Consider the following 20,358-nt stretch of genomic DNA (forward strand, 5'->3'; position numbering starts at 1 on the left):
CGTTCTTCCCGCAGGAGCCTGAGGGCACCCGGCGCACCCTGCGCTCTCGTACCGCCAACAAGATCGCCATCAGCACACCAAAGGCCCAGCTCGAGGCCAGCGACAAAGGTAAGGCCGTGCGGGGAACTGGCAGCATAGCCCAGTGGCAACAGTAATAATAATGATAATAATAATAATAATAATAATAATAATAATAGTAGTAGTAGTAATAATAATAATAACAATAATAATAGTAATAATAATAATAGACTGTGAGCCCACTGTTGGGTAGGGACTGTCTCTATATGTTGCCAATTTGTACTTCCCAAGCGCTTAGTACAGTGCTCTGCACATAGTAAGCGCTCAATAAATACGATTGATGATGATAATAATAATAATAATAATGGCATTTATTGAGTGCTTACTGTGTGCTATGGTCCCCCTCTCCATCCCCGCCGTCTTACCTCCTTCCCTTCCCCCCAGCACCTGTATATATGTTTGTACGTATTTATTACTCTATTTATTTTACTTGTACATATCTATTCTATTTATTTTGTTAATATGTTTGGTTTTGTTCTCTGTCTCCCCCCTCCTAGACTGTGAGCCCACTTTTGGGTAGGGACTGTCTGTATATGTTGCCAACTTGTACTTCCCAAGCGCTTAGTACAGTGCTCTGCACACAGTAAGCGCTCAATAAATACGATTGATTGATTGCTAAGCTCTGGGGAGGTTACAAGGTGATGAGGTTGTCCCACGGGGGGCTCACAGTCTTCATCCCCATTTTCCAGAAGAAGGAACTGAGGCCCTACTGAGAGCTCACCTCCTCCAGGAGGCCTTCCCAGACTGAGCCCCTGCATTACCTCCTTCCCTTCTCCACATCACCTGTATATATGTATATATGTTTGTACATATTTATTACTCTATTTGTACATATTTATTCTATTTATTTTATTTTGTTAATATGGTTTGTTCTGTTGTCTGTCTTCCCCTTCTAGACAGTGAGCCCGCTGTTGGGTAGGGACCCTCTCTATATGTTGCCAACTTGTACTTCCCAAGCGCTTAGTACAGTGCTCTGCACACAGTAAGCGCTGAATAAATACGACTGAATGAATGAATGAATGAAGTGACTTGCCCAAAATCACACAGCTGGCAGTTGGCGGGGCCGGGATTTGAACCCATAACCTCTGACTCCAAAGCCCGGGCTCTTTCCACTGAGCCACGCTGCTTCTTGAGAGTCAGAGGAGGTGGGTTCTAATCTAAAATCCGCCACCTGCCTGCTGTGTGACCTGAGCAAGTCGCTTCACTTGTCTGTGCCTCAGTTACCTCATCTGTCAAATGGGGATTAAGACTGTGAGCCCCACGTGGGGCAGGGACTGTGCCCAACCTGATTAACTTGTATCTACTCCAGTGCTTAGAACAGTGCTTGGTACATAGTAAGCACTTTACAAATACAATTATTGTTATTATAATTTGTTCCTGACCAGTGGGCATGTCTGTCAAGGAGGTAGCCATTATGCTGTTCATCCAACCATCTTGTTTCTCTTGTTGGAAACATTCATTTCACTCGTTCATTCAGTCTTATTTATTGAGTGCTTACTGTGTGCAGAACACTGTGCTAAGCGCTTGGGAGAGTACAATATAACAATAAGCAGACACATTCCCTGCCCACAATGAGCTTACTGTCCTGAGATGTAGAGGTGAGAAGCCGCGTGGCTTAGTGAAAAGAGCCCGGGCTTGGGAGTCAGAGGACATGGGCTCTAATCCCGTCTTCACCACTTGTCTGCTGTGTGACCTTGGGCAAGTCACATAACTTCTCTGGGCCTCAGTTACCTCATCTGCAGAATGGGGATTAAAATTGTGAGCCCCACGTGGGACAACCTGATTACCCTATATCTACCCCAGCACTTGGAGCAGTGCTCGGCACAGAGTAAGCGCTTAACAAATACCATAATAATAATAATATTTATTATTATTATCATTAGAGATGCCGGCTTGGACGGTCAATGGTCTGAACCGAGAATGGTGTTGCTTTGGTTCTTGTGATGCTGCTGTGTTGTCCCTGTTGCCTGTCTCCTAGTTTTGTTCTGTTGTCTGTCTCCCCCTTCTAGACTGTGAGCCCGCTTTTGGGACCGTCTCTAGATGTTGCCAACTTGTACTTCCCAAGCGCTTAGTACAGTGCTCTGCACACAATAAGTGCTCAATAAATACGACTGAATGAATGAATGAATGTCATCTTGATCTGTGACTTAATGAAGCAGAGTGGATTAGTTGATAAACAACGGGCTCAGAAATCAGAAGAACCTGGGTTCTAATATTGGCTCCGCCATTTGTTTGCTGTGTCTTTCACTTCTCTGTGCCTCAGTTATCTATAAAGTGGGGATTAAAGACAGTGAGCCCCATGTGGGATATGGACTGTGTCCATCGTGATTACTTTGTTTTTGTCCCAGTGCATAGAAGAGTGCCTGTCGCCTAGTAAGCGCTTAACAAGTACCAGTTAAAAAAACCCCAGATTCGACATTTATTCAGTTGAGAGGTTTGGTTCGGTTGTAAGACTGGTGTTGGTGGGGTTTTATGCAGGTATGAGTTGGGATTCATTTGAAGCTGTTTTGTCTACAGAGGACTCACCAAGCAAAAAGGAACAGCTCCAGGAGCCTCCTCAGACCGTAAGGTGCGTCAAACTGCCCCGCCACGAAAGCACCTATCATTGGCTTTTTAAAGCACTCAATCCCCTTGCCCTCTCTTACCCCGCCTCGTTAATCTCCTACTCCAATCCAGCCCACACACTTTGCTCCTCTAATGCCAACCTTCTCACTGTAACTCGAACTCGCCTATCTCACTGTTGACCCCTCACCCATGTCCTGCTTCAGGCCTGAAACGCGCGCCCTCCTCAAATCCGACAGACGATGACTCTTCCCCCTTTGGAAGCCTTATTGAAGGCCCATCTCCTCCAAGAGGTCTTCCCTGCCTGTCCCCCCTTTCCTCTTCTCCCACTCCCCTCTGCGTCATCCTGACTTGCTTGCTTTATTCATCCCCACTCCCAGCCCCACAGAACTTCTGTACATATGTCATTTATTTCTGTGTATTATCGTCTATCTCCCCCTCTAGCCTGTAAGCTCCTTGTGGGCAGGGAATGTATCTGTTTATTGTTATATTTTACTCTCCCAAGCACTTCATACAGTGCTCTGCCACACAGTAAGCGCTCAATAATGACGATTGAACGAATGGGAAGGGACCGGGACAAGAGAGAAGGAAAGCAGCCTTCTGGGCCGAGCCCAGACCCTGTCAGCTGCAGGGGGCCAAAATCTCCCTCAACTCCCCCTCCGGCCTTTAATGGGTGCAAGTCCAGTGCTCCGGCTGGACGAGTTGGGTTTTGGAGTGGTTTTCGGGGGGAGATAGAGTACTAGGGGTTTGTCCGAAAAGAAAGGTGGGGGACGGGAGTCTCTGAGCCCTGCCGAGATCAAGTTGGGCCAGTGGATGTAACGGGACCCTCCGGGTTGCAGGAGGAAGAGGAGCTACAAGCAGGCCGTGGATGACCTCTACGATGGCCAGCAGCCGGAGGATGACGAGCCTTCCCCTCCTAAGAGCAAGGCCCCTTCCCCACCCTACCTGGCCAGCAAGGTAAGGTAGCCACTCCTTTCCTCCCCGTATAAAAATAATAAATAATGATGGCATTTGTTAAGTGCAAAGCACTGTTCTAAGCCCTGGGGGGGGATACAACGTGATCAGGTTGTCCCACGTGGGGCTCACAGTCAATCCCCATATTTCAGATGAGGTAACTGAGGCTCAGAGAAGTGAAGTGACTTGGCCATGGTCACACAGCAGACATGTGGCGGAGCCAGGCTTCGAGCCCGTGACCTCTGACTCCAAAGCCCGTGCTCTTTCCACTGAGCCACGCTGCTTCTCTATCTTTGTATCCCCGTTGTCCTCTCCCGACCCCAGCTAGCTTGGTCCCTGACACCCACACATCAACTCTCTCTCTCTCTCGCAGGTTGTGCGTCCCCACAAGACCTTCCTGCACACGGTGCAGAGGAACCAGCTGCTCATGACTCCCACCTCGGTCAGCCGCAGCAGCGGCATCAAGTCCTTCATCAAACGCAACACCCCCCAGCGCGTGGACCCCAAGGTGAGATATCGAGGGGTGCCCCGGCGCACACCCAAGGGGCCGGCATCCTCAAATCACGGCAACTGTGCTCGGTAGAACAAGAGCAGGCGAGATTCAGGGCCCCTGCTGACCTCCAGTAGGCCCGGAACGGATACCTCCTGATTAGCTCGTATCTGCCCCGTCGCTTAGCACAGTGCTTAACACAGAGTGGGCTGGTCTGCTGCCACCGAGTCGCCGCCGATACGGGATTAGGCTGGGTCAGAAGTCTTGCGGGGTTGGCGCCTGTAACGTTAGCAGGGAAAATGCAGAATTGTCACCGAGCGGCTTTAGCGAATAATGAAAGGAACATTGAAAGCCCCTCATGCTTTCAATAGTTCAATAGTGTATCTGGGTGACGATGACAGCTCCTGACGTCACATCGATTCAGGGTTGGGAAGAGCGGGATCAGCCTGAATCAGAACTCGGGGGGGTGGAGAGATGTCCGTGGGCTGTCAGTCAGTCAAAGATATTTATCGAGTGCTTACTATTTGCGGAACACTGTACTACGTGGCTCAATGGAAAGAGCCCCGGCTTGAGAGTCAGAGGTCATGGGTTCTAATCCCGGCTCTGCCACTTAATAATAATAATAATGGTGGCATTTATTAAGCACTTACTACATGCAGAGCACTGTTCTAAGCGCTGGGGAGGTTACAAGGTGATCAGGTTGTCCCATGGGGGGCTCACAGTCTTAACCCCCATTTTACAGATGTGGCAACTGAGGTACAGAGAAGTTGTGACTTGCCCAAAGTCACACAGCTGACAATTGGCGGAGCCGGGATTTGAACCCGTGACCTCTGACTCCAAAGCCCGAGCTCTTTCCACTGAGCCATGCTGCTTCTCTTGTCAATCAATCAATCAATCGTATTTATTGAGCGCTTACTGTGTGCAGAGCACTGTACTAAGCGCTTGGGAAGTACAAGTTGGCAACATATAGAGACAGTCTGTACCCAACAGTGGGCTCACAGTCTAAAAGGGGGAGACAGAGAGCAAAACCAAACATACTAACAAAATAAAATAGAGTAGATATGTACAAGTAAAATAAATAGAGTAATAAATATGTACAGGCATATATACATATATGCAGGTGCTGTGGGGAAGGGAAGGAGGTAAGATGGGGGGATGGAGAGGGGGACGAGGGGGAGAGGAAGGAAGGGGCTGAGTCTGGGAAGGCCTCCTGGAGGAGGTGAGCTCTCAGTAGGGCCTTGAAGGGAGGAAGAGAGCTAGCTTGGCGGATGGGCAGAGGGAGGGCATTCCAGGCCCCGGGGGAGGACGTGGGCTGGGGGTCAACGGCGGGACAGGCGAGAACGAGGCCTAACAGTGAGGAGATTAGCGGCGGAGGAGCGGAGGGTGCGGGCTGGGCTGGAGAAGGACAGAAGGGAGGGAAGGTAGAAGGGGGTGAGGTGATGGACAGCCTTGAAGCCCAGGGTGAGGAGTTTCTGCCTGATGCGCAGATTGGTAGCCATTGTCAGCTTGTCACTTGTCAGCTGTGTGACTTTGAGCAAGTCACTTAACTTCCCTGTGCCTCAGTTACGTCCTCTGGAAAATGGGGATTAAGACTGAGAGCCCCATGTGGGACAACCTGATCACCTTGTATCCCCCCCTAGCACTTAGAACAGTGCTTGGCACATAGTAAGCGCCTAACAAATGCCATCATTATTATTATTAACCGCTAGGGAGAGTACAGTACGATAGTTTTTTTCTGTTTTGGGGGTGGGTTTTTTTTTATGGTATAGTAAGCACTTAACAAATCAATCAGTCAATCAATCGTATTTATTGAGCGCTTACTGTGTGCAGAGCACTGTACTAAGCGCTTGGGAAGTGCAAGTTGGCAACATATAGAGACAGTCCCTACCCAACAGTGGGCTCACAGTCTAAGACAAATGCCATCATTATTATTATTATTTTTTAAGCACCACAGTAAGTGCTGGGATAGATAGAAGCTAATCAGATTGCACATGGTCCCGGCCTTAATCCCCATTTTACAGAAGTTAAATGACTTGCCCAGGGTCACAAAGCAGACAAGTGTGGTCCCGGTCTTAATCCCCATTTTACAGAAGTTAAATGACTTGCCCAGGGTCACAAAGCAGACAAGCGGCAGAGCGGGGATTAGAACCCAGCTCCTCAAACTCCCAGGCCTGTGCTTTCGCCATGAGGTCGTGCTACTTCTCTAGAATTGGTAGACACTTATCACTCAGTCTGCTTGGGTGGAAGTGGGGGCAAGAAGAACCAAACACGGCCCCCCAGGTCTGAATTCTGTGAGTCGCGAGCCCCACCTTGATAGCCTTTCCGCCCAGTGGAACGAGGCGAGACTAGGTGCTGGGGAGGGAATGGTTCTAGGCGTACCTTTGCTGGTTGAAGGAGTAATTGTTTGTTTGGTTTTCTTCCTTATTTCCCTTACACAGTGCAGCTTTGTCGTAAGTAATGACTTTCCTCCATATTGGTAATGTAGCTGTACTACGTCTGTCTGCCCCAGTAGTGTCCGTGAAGCGCTTGAAGCTAACTAGTGACACGGGGAGCAAAGTAGGGAGGTGGGGATACGAAACGGGAGCCCCCGAGACTTCTTTGAGGTCACATGCAATTTGGTAGAGGGACTGGGAGTTATTTCCCTCAGCCCTATCTACTTGAGCACAACTCTCCCTGTTGGGTCTGTTTCTCACTTCATTGCTGAGCACTGGCTGACTTTTTTTAATGTCTTTATTGTGCCTCAGATTATACACCACTATGAGACACACCCCCTCACCCTCCTCACCGCCCCGGGAGACAAAATAGTTCTCCTGGAGCCCAGTGATCTGATTTTTTCCCCCAATTTTCACCAGTGCCACAGCATTGAGTGATTTCCCCCCTCTCAATGTGCACAGTTCTCTCTCCCTTCACCCCGGAAGGCCTTGATAGAATCCACTTCACTGGTGAGCTCTCTTCGAAAAGAACGAGCCCCTGATTTTCCAAGGCTCTCAAGAATCCTCTTGAAACTAGACATCAACGGAGGAAACTGGCTCTGAATGAGAAAACGGAACTGCCTTTTTTTTTGGAATGAGAAAGATGAAAAAGGGGAGAGGACTCTCAGTTGAATTGGAGTCTCGTTTATTGGCTTACTAGCCCTGGCAGCAGCCTCTGGGAATTGGGCGACTTGAATGGCCTGTGCCGTGAGAGCTCGGGGGTGTGGAGGGAAGACAACCCAGCTGCTAGTGCCATTTTATCTGTGCTGTGTTACCCCGGCTCTCGCCATCCAAAAGCCGCTCCCTCGGGCCCTCGTGAACCATAGCTGTAGTTGTTTCCCCGGCTAACCTTGTCTCTGTGAATCCGTTGTGTGCCGTGTCTGGATTGCATTGAACTGATCCGCGTGCCAGAAAAGTGGATTCCACTCCAGTGCCTGCCGTTACCGAAGCAGCAGTGAAGGGTTTAACCTGCAGCCTAATTTCCTGAACTCTGAGAAGTTGCTCTCTCAAGACTGAGCTCACTAGCCCCTGGACAGTTGCCCTGTACCTTGGCCTCCAGGAAGGAGGCTGGGACGGTCCATCTAAGGACTTCCAGAAGTCCCTGACTTGTGGGTCCGCAGCAAATGCTGATTTCCAAACGTGTTCCTTCCGAGGAGGAATCCAATTTTCTTGTTGCTTATGAGCAAATGATTAACAGCCCCACACACACACCCCAGTGTCGTCTTGTGGGGGAAAGGAAAGCGAAGGGAGATGCAACTCTATCTCAGGGGCATCTCATTCATTCTGATTGTGAGGAGACCATGACCCCTAGTCCAGGGAAGGCCCTTTCAATGCTGGCCATCACCTTGCTGAGAGAGATCATCAGAGTCGGAAGGAAATTGGGTTCCAGGTATCCTGGTGGCCCCCAAATTGGGTTCCCTGTGTGTTCCTGTGATTGGGAATAATTTAATAGCCACAGGGGTCTTTTGGGAATTGTAGGCATGGAGACTGGGCTGGCAAGGAGCTTCCTTGGGTTTTTCCGGGCCCTGACTGAGATCCTGTTCCTTTTTATTGCTTTGTACTATGTGTACCTGAAAACATCTATTCCTTTCCCACTCCCCTCTTCTCAAATGGTTAGGTCTTAGAACCAGCGCAGTGCCTAACCCTGTACCCTGTCGGAAGAGGACGGGAGAAAGGAATATCCTGGATGTTTTTTATGCTGATGATCTGAACAGCTTATCCAGGCTGAAATGATCTGATAGCCAAAAAAAGGAGGGAGCAATTGGTCACTGAAACAAAGGGATGTGTCCGTTTGAGAGTGCCAAGTCCTATTTTGTTCTGCACTCCAAATTTTGGAATCTGCGAGCGAGCCCTGGCCCTGGTCGGTTGAGGTGATGGGCCTCCCGGATGCTCAGGTCGTGGGTCCTGTGGCGCTTCCGCGGTGAGGGGATCGGCTGGGGTTCGAGGCCCTTTCTCGGTTGTCTCGTTGGAAACCCTGCCTGTCCCACCGGTCGCTGAGCGGACCCCGTCCTCTTCTGATGAGCTTCCCGCCTCCCCAGGAGAAGGAGCGCCAGCGGTTAGAGAACCTGAGGAAGAAGAACGAAGCCGAGGAGCAGAGAAAGCTGAAGGTGGAGGAGGAAAAGCGAAAGCGCCTGGAGGAGATGAAGCTGTGAGTAGCTAGTATTCCCGCAGCCGCTGGCACCGCTTTCCCCGCGGTAGCCCATACCCTTTGCCTAATGCCACCCCCGGGCATCCGCAGGAAGCGGGAGGAGCGACTTCGCAAGGTGCTTCAGGCCCGGGAGCGGGTGGAGCAGCTGGAGGAGGAGAAGAAGAAGCGGATCGAACAGAAGTTTGCTCAGAATAACGAAAAAGTAAGCGGTTTTGTCGGGTCCTCCCTCCGTCCCTTCAGGGGCCCCAGAGTCTTCTGAGGGGGCCGAGCGGCCCCCGATGCCGCCGGTCCTGCGTCTCTCGGCAGAGGCCCCTAAATGGGACTGGGATGAGGGGTTTGGCTAAAGGCCGGCTGCCGAAGGAGACGCCCGTCCCGTCGCCGTGTCTGGGCCTGAGTTTGTGGAGAGTTTCTGGAGCAGGTTTCCCCCTTTAATGGAAATGTTGGGGGTGGGGGCTTCTCTCAGGCCAAGGAGGAACGGCAGGCTGAAGAGAAGGCCAAGAAAAAGATAGCGGCCAAGAAGATGGAAGAGGCCGAGGCCCGGAGGCGGCAAGAAGAGGAAGCCCGGAAACTGAAATGGCTGCAGCAAGTAAGAGGTGGTGGGGTGAAGGGGGCCCATAGGGAAAGTTGGGGAGGGGGGTCTGTGCCTGTCCACACCTTAAGCGCTTAGTACAGTGCTCTGCACACAGTAAGCGCTCAATAAATACGATTGATTTTTGTGCATGGTGGGAGGGAGGCAAGGAGCTACACCGGGGGGAGCGGTGAGAATGGGGTGAGGTGAGCCGGACCAGTTCAGCTATTTGGACTGGAGCGGACGGCCTGGGCTGGAAATTAGGAGATTGTCTGTCTCTGCCGGGGTAAAGAACAGCCCAGTCATCATCATCATCAATCGTATTTATTGAGCGCTTACTGTTTGCAGAGCACTGTACTAAGCGCTTGGGAAGTCCAAGTTGGCAACATCTAGAGACAGTCCCTACCCAACAGTGGGCTCACAGTCTAAAAGGGGGGAGACAGAGAACAAAACCAAACATACTAACAAAATAAAATGAATAGAATAGATATGTACAAGTAAAATAAATAAATAAATAGAGTAATAAATATATACAGTCCTTTGGGTTGTCACAGAAGTTAGGTCCCAGGGAGCAGGACCTCAACTCTCAGGGGGGGAAGGGGTGTCAAAATGCCAGTGGAGGGAACAAGGAGGATAGTAGTGATAGTAGTAATAGTATTCGTTAAGTGCTTACCACGTGCAGAACACTCTATTGTTATCTGTCTCCCTTCCCCTTTCATTCGTTCATTCATTCAATCGTATTTATTGAGCGCTTACTGTTTGCAGAGCACCCTACCAAGTGCTTGGGAAGTACAAGTTGGCAACATATAGAGACAGTCCCTACCCAGCAGCGGGCTCACAGTCTAGAAGACTGCCAAGACTGTTAAATTGCCCCTCAATTGAAGTGCTGTTATTAATAATAATAATAATAATAATAATAATAATAAGGGCATTTGTTAAGCGCTTTCTATGTGCAAAACACTGTTCTAAGCACTGGGGGGGATACAAGGTGATCGGGTTGTCCCGCGTGGGGCTCACAGGCATCAATCCCATTTTCCAGATGAGGTAACTGAGGCTCCAAGAAGTGAAGTGACTTGCCTAAGGTCACACAGCAGACATGTGGCCGGAGTCGGGATTCGAACCCACGACCTTTGACTCCAAAGCCCGTGCTTTTTCCACTGAGCCACGCTGCTTCTCTAGGAAGTTATTAGTAGGAAGAGGAAGAACGCAAATACCAGGAGCAGAAAAAGAGAGAGGAGGAGCAGCAAAAACTTAGACTGAGCTCACTGAGGGCAGGGACCGTCACTCTTTATTGCCATATTGTACTTTCCCAAGTGCTTAGTACAGTGCTGTGCACACAATAAGCGCTTAATAAATACAGTCGAAGAAATGAATGTGCCAAGCGCTGGGAAAGAATACACAAGTGAGAATTAGACAAGGTTTCTGTCCCTCACGGGGCTCACAATCTAAAAATTCAAGCGGGGGAGGTTGGGAATAGGGACTGGTACATGAGAGGAGAAACAAAGAACCAAGACAAAAAACAAAGCTCAGTAGGGTAGTATGGCTAGAGGGCCAGATTTCAGGAAGCAGAGACGGAAGCTAGCCAGCGTCTCACGGCTCGTCATTCATTCATTCATTCAATTGTATTTATTGAGCGCTTACTGTGTGCAGAGCACTGTTCTAAGCGCTTGGGAAAAACAAATTGGCAACATTTAGAGACAGGATGCGGGGGAGTTCTGCCCTCTTTTCTAGACTATGTCCCTTTTCTGTCGTTTCTAGGCTGTGAGCCCGCTGTTGGGTAAGGGCCGTCTCTATATGTTGCCAACTTATACTTCCCAAGCGCTTAGTCCAGTGCTCTGCACACAGTAAGCGCTCAATAAATACGACTGAATGAATGAATGAATGCCCCCTAGGAGGGCTTGGCAGTTCTGAGAGAACGTCTCATGGGGTGGGGGTCAGACCCTTCCCAAGTGATCTGCAGCCCCTCGTGGGGCTCGCTCGGGACCTGGAGGATTCCCGAGTCCTGTTCTTGAGGCTACTGTAGCTCCCAAAGATGGGAAGCTTTTCTTATCTGACCCTGTTGGGTTTCCTCTGACCCTCCCAGGCCTCCATTCTGCAGAGCTGAACTCCAGAATCTGTGTCAAACCGTCTTTCACCCCTCTGGACTGTAAGCTCACTGTGGGCAGGGAACATATCTACCAACTCTGCGGTAGTATGCTCTCCCAAATACATAGTCTAATGCTGTGCAACAGTAAATGTTCAATCAATACCACCGATTAATTAATTGATGCATTCACCCAGTTCAGGACACAGCCCTCCAAAAAATCTCACCTCCTCCAACCACCGGCCCCATTGAATTCCCCAGTGTCCCAAGCCGTGCAACCCCATCGAACCATTTCTAGCACTCTTCGCACTCGTCCTCGGCCCGTATGTACGTGTGTTTATTCGGTCGTTTGGTTTATTTCCATTTGCCTGGACGGAAATATTTCGATGTCTTTCTCTCCGAGCGGAAGCTCTTGGTGGGCAAGGCGGGCACCCCATCTTTGAGGTGCATCGCCCCTCGATTGAAATGCTGTTATTACTAGGAAGAGGAAGAACGCAGATACCAGGAGCAGAAAAAGAGGGAGGAGGAGCAGGAAAAAGCAAGGAAAATCGCCGAGGCCAAGAAGCTGGCAGAGCAGCGGCAGGTGGAATTGGAGAGAGAGCGGGAGCGGCAGCGACAGCGGGAGCAGCAATTAGCGATGGAGAGGGAATTGGAGCGCAGAAGAGAACAGGAGCGGATCCAGGCGGAAAGGTGAGTCTGACCGTTCGGTCATCTCTTGACTGAGAAATAGCATTCATTCAATCGTATTTATTGAGCGCCTACTGTGTGCAGAGCACTGGACTAAGCGCTTGGGAAGTCCAAGTTGGCAACATCTAGAGATGGCCCCGACCCAACAACGGGCTCACCGCCTAGAAGGGGGAGACAGACAACAAAACAAAACATGTGGACAGGTGTCAAGTCGTCAGAACAAATAGAATTAAAGCTAGATGTACATCATTAACAAAATGGAATAGTCAATATGTACAAGTAAAATAAATAGAGTAGTAAATCTGTACAAACATATATACAGGTGCTGTGGGGAGGGGAAGGAGGTAGGGCGGGGGGATGGGGAGGAGGAGAGGAAAAAGGGGGCTCAGTCTGGGAAGGCCTCTTGGAGGAGGTGAGCTCTCAGTAGGCCTAGTCGGTCAGTCAGTCGTATTTATTGGGCACTTAGCACGTGCAGAGCACTGAGCAAAGCAATGGGGAGAGTACAGTACAACAGTAAACAGACACATGCCCTGCCCACAACGAGCTTACAGTCTAGTGGAAAGAGCCCAGGTATAGTAATAATAATTATGGTATTGGTTAAGCGCTTACTATCATCATAACGGCATTTGTTAAGCGCTTACTATGTGCAAAGCACTGTTCTAAGCGCCGGGGAGGATACAAGGTGATCAGATTGTCCCACGTGGGGCTCACAGTCTTCATCCCCATTTAACAGATGAGGTCATTGAGGCCCAGAGAAGTGAAGTGACTTGACCAAAGTCACACAGCTGACAATTGGCAGAGCCGGGATTTGAATCCATGACCTCTGACTCCCAAGCCCGGGCTCTTTCCATTGAGCCGCGCTGCTTCTCTATGTGCCAAGCACTAGGGTAGATACAAGGTAAGCAGGTTGTCCCACGTGGGGCTCCACGGTCTTAATCCCCATTTTACAGATGAGGGAACTGAGACACAGAGAAGCTAAGTGACTTGCCCTTAGTCACACAGCTGACAAGTGGCAGAGCCGGGATTAGAACCCACAACCTCTGACTCCCAAGGTCGTGCTTTTTCCACTAAGCCACGCTGTTAGCAGCCCTGGGTTCTAATCCCGGCACTGCCACTTACGTACTGCATGGACAAGTCACTTAGAAGCAGCGTGGCTCAGTGGAAAGAACCCCATGCTTGGGAGCCAGAGATCATGGGTTCTAATCCCGGCTCCGCAGCTTGTCAGCTGTGTGACTTCGGGCAAGTCACTTAGCTTCTCTGGGCCTCAGTTACCTCATCTGGAAAATGGGGATTAAGACTGTGAGCCCGACTTGGGACAACCTGATCACCTTGTATCCACACCAGCACTTAGAACAGTGCTTTGCACATAGTAAGCACTTAACAAATGCCACCGTTATTATTATTATTATCTTGAATGGGCCTCGATTTCCTCATCTGCAAAATGGGGATTCAAAACCTGTTCTCCCTCCCGCTTACTCTGAGCCCCATCCTGATTATCCTGTATCTGTCCCAAAACTTAATACAGTGCCTGGCCTGTAGTACGCTCTTAACAAGTAATATTACTGTCGTTGTTGTCATTGTTATTATCAGTCAATCCGTAGATTGCAGAGTCACTTGAATCCCAAGTCGAGTGAAAGGAGCCCTGGTTGAAAGACAGGAGGTTGGGATTGTAGTTCCATCTTTGCTACTATATCAACGTCACTACAGCATCTTGGTGTGACTTTGGGAACTGTTAAAGCACCTTCCCTCAACAGTTCTGGGGGCACTGACACCTTGGAATTTAATCCATACATATGGGACATGCGGCATAATAATGATAACAGTAATAATTGCAACTCGCCTGGTGACAGTCACAGCCTGAGCTGGGGTCCTGTCCTGAGCTTTTTCAAGAACACTGACTCTATGTTGTGGTGTGGATTTTTTTTAAATATTGTGCACCTGACAGACAGACGGTTGACTTGACAAAAGCAGTCAGTTGGGCTCTTTGCTTACTTCCCTGTTTTTCCAAAGGGTGCTGTATTTGACTTCTTTACCCGACCCGGGACAGCATTGAAATCCCCTTAAACCAACGGACGCTCTCTTGCCGTCAAACTCCCACCCATAACTAGAAAATTAGGATTTGTGAGTAAGCGGGGTTATTGCAGGAGGAGCTCCAGACAGAAGGGTGGTTGTCCCACGCTGACCCTTCCCAGATACTAGAGCATGAGAAGGGGAGTCGGGGCAGCGTGGCTCAGTGGAAAGAGCATGGGCTTGGAAGCCAGAGGTCATGAGTTCTAATTCCGGCTCCTCCACTTGTCAGCTGTGTGACTTTGGGCAAGTCACTTAAGCTTCTCTGGGCCTCAGTTACCTCATCTGTAAAATGGGGATTAAAACTGTGAGCCCCATGTGGGACAGCTTGATCACCTTGTATCCCCCCCAGCGCTTAGAACAGTGCTTCGCACATAGTAAGCGCTTAACAAATGCCATCATTATTATTATTATTATTATTATTATTATTATTGAACCACGGCAGGGGAGCGGGGAAGAGGAAGCGATCCACCCAAATATGCGCTCTCGGCCCCGTCCCGAGACTGGAGAAAAGGCAGTGCAAGGAGGAAGCAGAAAAAGGCATTTGCCAAGCTTTGGGTCTACCAACTCTGTTCATTCATTCGATTGTATTTATTGAGCGCTTACTGTGTGCAGAGCACTGTGCTAAGCACTTGGGAAGTGCAAGTTAGCAACATATAGAGATGGTCCCTCCCCAACAAAGGGCTCACAGTCTTGAAGCGGGGGACAGACAACAAAACATAACGTGTGGACAGGTGTCAAGTCGTCAGGACAAATAGAATTAAAGCTAAATGCATATCATTAACAAAATAAATGGAATAGTAAATATGTACAAGTAAAATAGTGTAATAAATCTGTACAAACATATATACAGGTGCTGTGGGGAGGGGAAGGAGGTAGGGTGGGGGTGATGGGGTGGCGGAGAGGAAAAAAGGGGGCTCAGTCTGGAAAGGTGTCTTGGAGGTGAGCTGTCAGTAGAGCTTTGAAGGGTGGAAGAGAGCTAGCTTGGTGAATGTGTGGAGGGAGGGCATGAATGAATTCCGGGCCAGGGGAAGGACGTGGGCCGGGAGTCGACGGCGGGACAGACGAGAACAAGGTAAAGTGAGGAAGTTAGCGGTGGCAGAGGAGCGGAGGGTGCAGGCTGGGCTGGAGAAGGAGAGAAGGGAGGTGAAGTAGGAGGGGGCGAGGGGATGGACAGCCTGGAAGCCCAGAGTGAGGAGTTTTTGCTTGATGCAGTGGTTGAGAGGCAACCACTGGAGTTTTTTGAGGAGGGGAGTAACATGCCCAGAGCGTTTCTGCACAAAGATGATCTGGAGAGCTTATTACAGTTCTCTGCACCCAGTCAGCGCTCAATCAATACAGTCGATTGATTGAAGGAAAGGAGGGACAGTTACGTCAGCGGGCATGATTCCAGCAGGTAGCTACTACTACCTCTATGTGTATTTTTTTTTTTTAATATCGGCCTTCCACCCTAGACTGTAAGCTCCTTGCAGGTAGGAGTTACTACCAACTGTGTTGTATTGTGCTCTCCCAAGCGCTGAGTATTCTGCTTCGCACGGGAAGTGCTCAGGAAATACCACCGATTGACCCACCCCGTTTCCCCTGCCTGTTTGTGACTGGATGTGGCTCTGGGTTTCCAGGGAGCGGGAACGTCAGGAGAAAGAGAGGACCCTGAGACTGCAAAAAGAGCGTCTCCAGAAAGAACTGGAAGAAAAGAAGAAGAGGGTGAGGGATTCCTTTGGCCCTTCCTTCTCTTTAGCAGTTTTCTCCCCATCACCGGCTGCATCAAGGCCCCTTGGGGATTGAGCGGGGGCGGGCTGGGGATGGAGGCGTCTCCCCTCAGGTGGTTAACATCTCTGTGATGATGCTGATATCAGGAGGAGCAGCAGAGACTGGCTGAGCAGGAGCGGCAGCAGCAAGAGCAGGAGAGGAAGAGGAAACTGCAAGAAGAGCAAGAAAAGAAGGCCAAAGAGGAGCAAGAAAAGAAGGCCAAAGAGGAGCAAGAAAAGAAGGCCAAAGAGTCAGAAGCAACAGCTGCCGCTGGCCACAAAGGACTGAACGTGACCATTGAGGTGCAGGTGAGGACCGGGCCTGGCAGATTTTCCCGGCGGCAGGGGGTCCGCCCTCACCGCTTCCGTGGCCGGACTGGCTCCATTAGGAGTCTCCGTCCTTTATGCGCTCCAGCGACGCACGAGGGCCTGCAAGGAGCTGCCGGGAATCTTAATCCTTAGGACTTCCAGGTTTAGCCCTTTCCAAAGCAAGCCACGCTCAGACACCGTATCGGTAAAGGTTAAATCAATCAATCAATCGTATTTATTGAGCGCTTACTGTGTGCAGAGCACTGTACTAAGCGCTTGGGAAGGACAAGTTGGCAACATAGAGAGACGGTCCCTACCCAACAGTGGGCTCACAGTCTAGAAGGGCCCCAGCTGAGCCCCAAGGGCTGTGAGAGTAACTGTGGGCACGATCCATTTGTGATAATAATAATAATAACTGTGGTATTAGACACTTAACCCCCATTTTGCAGATGAGGTAACTGTGGCACAGAGAAGTGAAAGAACTTGCCCAAGGTCACATAGCAGACAAGAGGCAGAGCTGGGATTATTATTATTATTAGTAATAATAATAATAATTGTGGTATTAAGTGCTTACCGTGCGCCAGCCACTATACTAAGTGCTGGAGCGCTTAGTACAGTGCTCTGCACACAGTAAGCGCTCAATAAATACGATTGATGATGATGATGATGGAGTGACTGCAAGCAAATCAGGTTGGCCAGAGTCTCAATCCCCATTTTACAGATGAGGTAACTCAGGCCCAGAGATGTGAAGTGACTTGCCCAAAGTCGCACAACAGACAAGAGGCAGAGCTGGAATTATTATTGGTAGTAATAATAATAATAATAATTGTGGTATTTCTTAAGCACGTACTACATGCCAGCCACTGTACTAAGTGCTGGAGTGAATGCAAGCAAATCAGGTTGGCTAGAGTCCTTGTCCCTTGTCACAATCTCAATCCCCATTTTACAGATGAGGTAACTGAGGCCCAGAGAAGTGAACTGACTTGCCCAAGGTCACACAGCAGACAAGAGGCAGAGCTGGGATTATTATTATTAATAACAATAATAATAATTGTGGTATTTCTTAAACTCTTAGTATGTGCTAGCCACTGTACTAAGTGCTGGAGTCAATCAATCAGTCAATCATATTTATTGAGCGCTTACTGTGTGCAGAGCACTGTACTAAGCGCTTGGGAAGTCCAAGTTGGCAACATATAGAGACAGTCCCTACCCAACAGTGGGCTCACAGTCTAAAAGGGGGAGACGGAGAACAAAACCAAACGTACTAACAAAATAAAATAGAATAGATATGTACAAGTAAAATAAATAAGTAAATAAACAGAGTAATAAATGCAAGCAAATCACGTTGGCCGGAGTCCTTGTCCCTTGTCACAATCTCAATCCCCATTTTACAGATGAGGTAACTGAGGCCCAGAGAAGTGAAGTGTGTTGCCCAAGGTCACACAACAGACAAGAGGCAGAGCTGGGATTATTATTATTAATAACAATAATAATAATTGTGATATTTCTTAAGCTCTTAGTATGTGCTAGCCACTGTACTAGGTGCTGGAGTGAATGCAAGCAAATCACGTTGGCTGGAGTCCTTGTCCCTTGTCACAATCTCAATCCCCATTTCACAGATGAGGTAACTGAGGCCCAGAGAAGTGAAGTGACTTGCCCAAGGTCACACAACAGACCAGAGGCAGAGCTGGGATTATTATTATTAATAACAATAATAATAATTGTGATATTTCTTAAGCTCTTAGTATGTGCTAGCCACTGTACTAAGTGCTGGAGTGCATGCAAGCAAATCACGTTGGCCGGAGTCCTTGTCAATCAATCAATCACTCAATTGTATTTATTGAGCGCTTACTGTGTGCAGAGCACTGTACTAAGCGCTTGGGAAGTCCAAGTTGGCAACATATAGAGGCAGTCCCTACCCAACAGTGGGCTCACAGTGTAAAAATAGATTGTCCCTTGTCACAATCTCAATCTCCATTTTACAGATGAGGTAACTGAGGCCCAGAGAAGTGAAGTGCGTTGCCCAAGGTCGCACAGGAGACGGGTGGCAGATCCGGGATTAGAACCCATGACCTTCTGATGTCCAGGCCCGTGCTTTAGCCACTCACTACACCACACTGCTTCTCTGTTTTTCTGTGAAGGAACCTGTTGAGTAGGGACCGTCTCTATGTGTTGCCAACTTGGACTTTCCAAGCGCTTAGTACAGAGCTCTGCACACAGTAAGCGCTCAATAAATACGATTGAGTGAATGAATGGTGTGCAGATTACTGTGGAGTGGAGATCTGCAGTGCCAAGGCCTGCTCCAGCCGGAGGGCGGGGAGAGGGAAGGAGCCCAGCTCATCTCTCAGTCCCTTTCACGCCTCACTTCTGGGGATGACAAGCCCGTTTGCTGGAATGGTGAATGTCACACGAAGATCCGACTGTCAGTCAATCGTATTTATTGAGTGCTTAGTGTGTGAGGAGTAACAACAGACGCATTCCCTGCCTTCAGTGAGGTTACAGTCTAGGGGGGAGACAGAAATGAATATAAATAAGGCCTCCTCCAGGAGGCCTTCCCAGACTGAGCCCCTTCTTTCCTCTCCCCCTCGTCCCCCTCTCCATCCCCCCGTCTTACCTCCTTCCCTTCCCCACAGCACCTGTACATATGTATATATGGTTGTACATATTTATTACTCTATTTATTTATTTTACTTGTACATTTCTATCCTACTTATTTTATTTTGTTGGTATGTTTGGTTCTGTTCTCTGTCTCCCCCTTTTAGACTGTGAGCCCACTGTTGGGTAGGGACTGTCTCTATGTGATGTCAATTTGTACTTCCCAAGCGCTTAGTACAGTGCTCTGCACATAGTAAGCGCTCAATAAATACGATTGATTGATTGATTGATTGAATAAATAAATGAGCCGTGGGGCTGGGAGGAGGGATGAAGAAAGGGAGCAAGTCAGGGTGATGCAGAAGAGAGGGGGAAAGGGGGGCTTAGGGAAGGCCTCTCGAAGAAGATGGACCTTCAATAAGGCTTTGAAGAGGAGGAGAGTGTGTGGGGCGTGCTAACCGCCATGGCCTTGTCTTTCTCAAGTCTCCGGTGTGCAACTCCTACCAGATGACCCCCCAGGGCCCGAAGGTCCCCAAGCTCCCCAAGATCAATCCGAATAACTACGGGATGGACCTGAACAGCGACGACTCCACGGACGACGAGAGTCACCCCCGCAAGCCCATTCCCGCGTGGGCAAGCGGTAAGTGCCGACCCGTCGGGGTGGGGCCCTCCCCGCCCAGTCCCGGCGGCATCTGACGTCCGGGAATAATAATAATAATAATGATGGCATTTGTTAAGCGCTTACTATGTGCAAAGCTCTCCCCCTTTTAGACTGTGAGCCCGCTGTTGGGTAGGGACTGTCTCTATGTGTTGCCAATTTGTATTTCCCAAGCGCGTAGTACAGTGCTCTGCACATAGTAAGCGCTCAGTAAATACGATTGATGATGATGATGGGGGGGATACAAGGTGATCAGGTTGTCCCACGTGGGGCTCACAGTCTTAATCCCCGTTTTACAGATGAGGGAACTGAGGCTCAGAGAAGTTAAGTGACTTGTCCAAGGTCACACAACAGACATGTGGTGGAGCCAGGATTCGAACCCATGACCGGTGGCTCCAAAGCCCGGGCTCTTTCCACTGAGCCACGCTGCTTCTCTACCGGAGTAGGGGGCTCTCCTTGCCACTGACTGGGGCCGTGGGGCCGGAGAATCAGTAGGTCAGTCACTCCAAGGCATTTCTTGAGCGCTTACTGTGTGCAGAGCTCTGTACTCGGCGCTTGAGAGAGAACAGTACGATAAAAATGGTAGACAATGGCCCCTGCTCACAAGGAATTTACAATCTACCGTGAGGCTGCCATTAAAATCAATTACAGATTGGGGAAATCATTCATTCATTCATTCAATCGTATTTATTGAGCACTTACTGTGTGCAGAGCACTGTACTAAGCGCTTGGGAAGTACAAGTTGGCAACATATAGAGACGGTCCCTACCCAACAGTGGGCTCACAGTCTAGAAGGATAATATATAATATAATAATAATATAAGGCTATACATAAGTCCTATGGGGCTGGGGTGAGTATCGGAGTGTTTAAGGGGTACATGGCCAAGGTCATAAGCAATGCAGAGGGATAGAGCACAAGCCTGGTAAGCAGAAGGTCATGGG

General features: G+C 49.3%; 1 protein-coding gene across 2 annotated transcripts in view; it reads left to right on the forward strand.

The window, feature by feature from the left end:
• Positions 1-20,358, forward strand: part of LOC119943497 (inner centromere protein) — a 50,945-nt gene that overhangs the window by 25,638 nt on the left and 4,949 nt on the right. The window contains exons 7-18 of one of the 2 annotated variants that reach the window (XM_038764513.1): positions 15-108; positions 2,596-2,647; positions 3,480-3,597; positions 3,968-4,102; positions 6,523-6,534; positions 8,595-8,704; positions 8,795-8,906; positions 9,168-9,290; positions 11,837-12,045; positions 15,729-15,813; positions 15,966-16,166; positions 19,242-19,398. In XM_038764513.1, coding sequence (XP_038620441.1) covers positions 15-108; positions 2,596-2,647; positions 3,480-3,597; positions 3,968-4,102; positions 6,523-6,534; positions 8,595-8,704; positions 8,795-8,906; positions 9,168-9,290; positions 11,837-12,045; positions 15,729-15,813; positions 15,966-16,166; positions 19,242-19,398 — 1,408 coding nt within the window. The remainder of the gene's footprint in view (positions 1-14; positions 109-2,595; positions 2,648-3,479; positions 3,598-3,967; positions 4,103-6,522; positions 6,535-8,594; positions 8,705-8,794; positions 8,907-9,167; positions 9,291-11,836; positions 12,046-15,728; positions 15,814-15,965; positions 16,167-19,241; positions 19,399-20,358) is intronic. The other variant, XM_038764514.1, reaches the window with a different exon arrangement.

This window comes from Tachyglossus aculeatus, chromosome 22 (assembly GCF_015852505.1).
Source record: "Tachyglossus aculeatus isolate mTacAcu1 chromosome 22, mTacAcu1.pri, whole genome shotgun sequence".
In the NCBI taxonomy this organism is placed as follows: domain Eukaryota; kingdom Metazoa; phylum Chordata; class Mammalia; order Monotremata; family Tachyglossidae; genus Tachyglossus; species Tachyglossus aculeatus.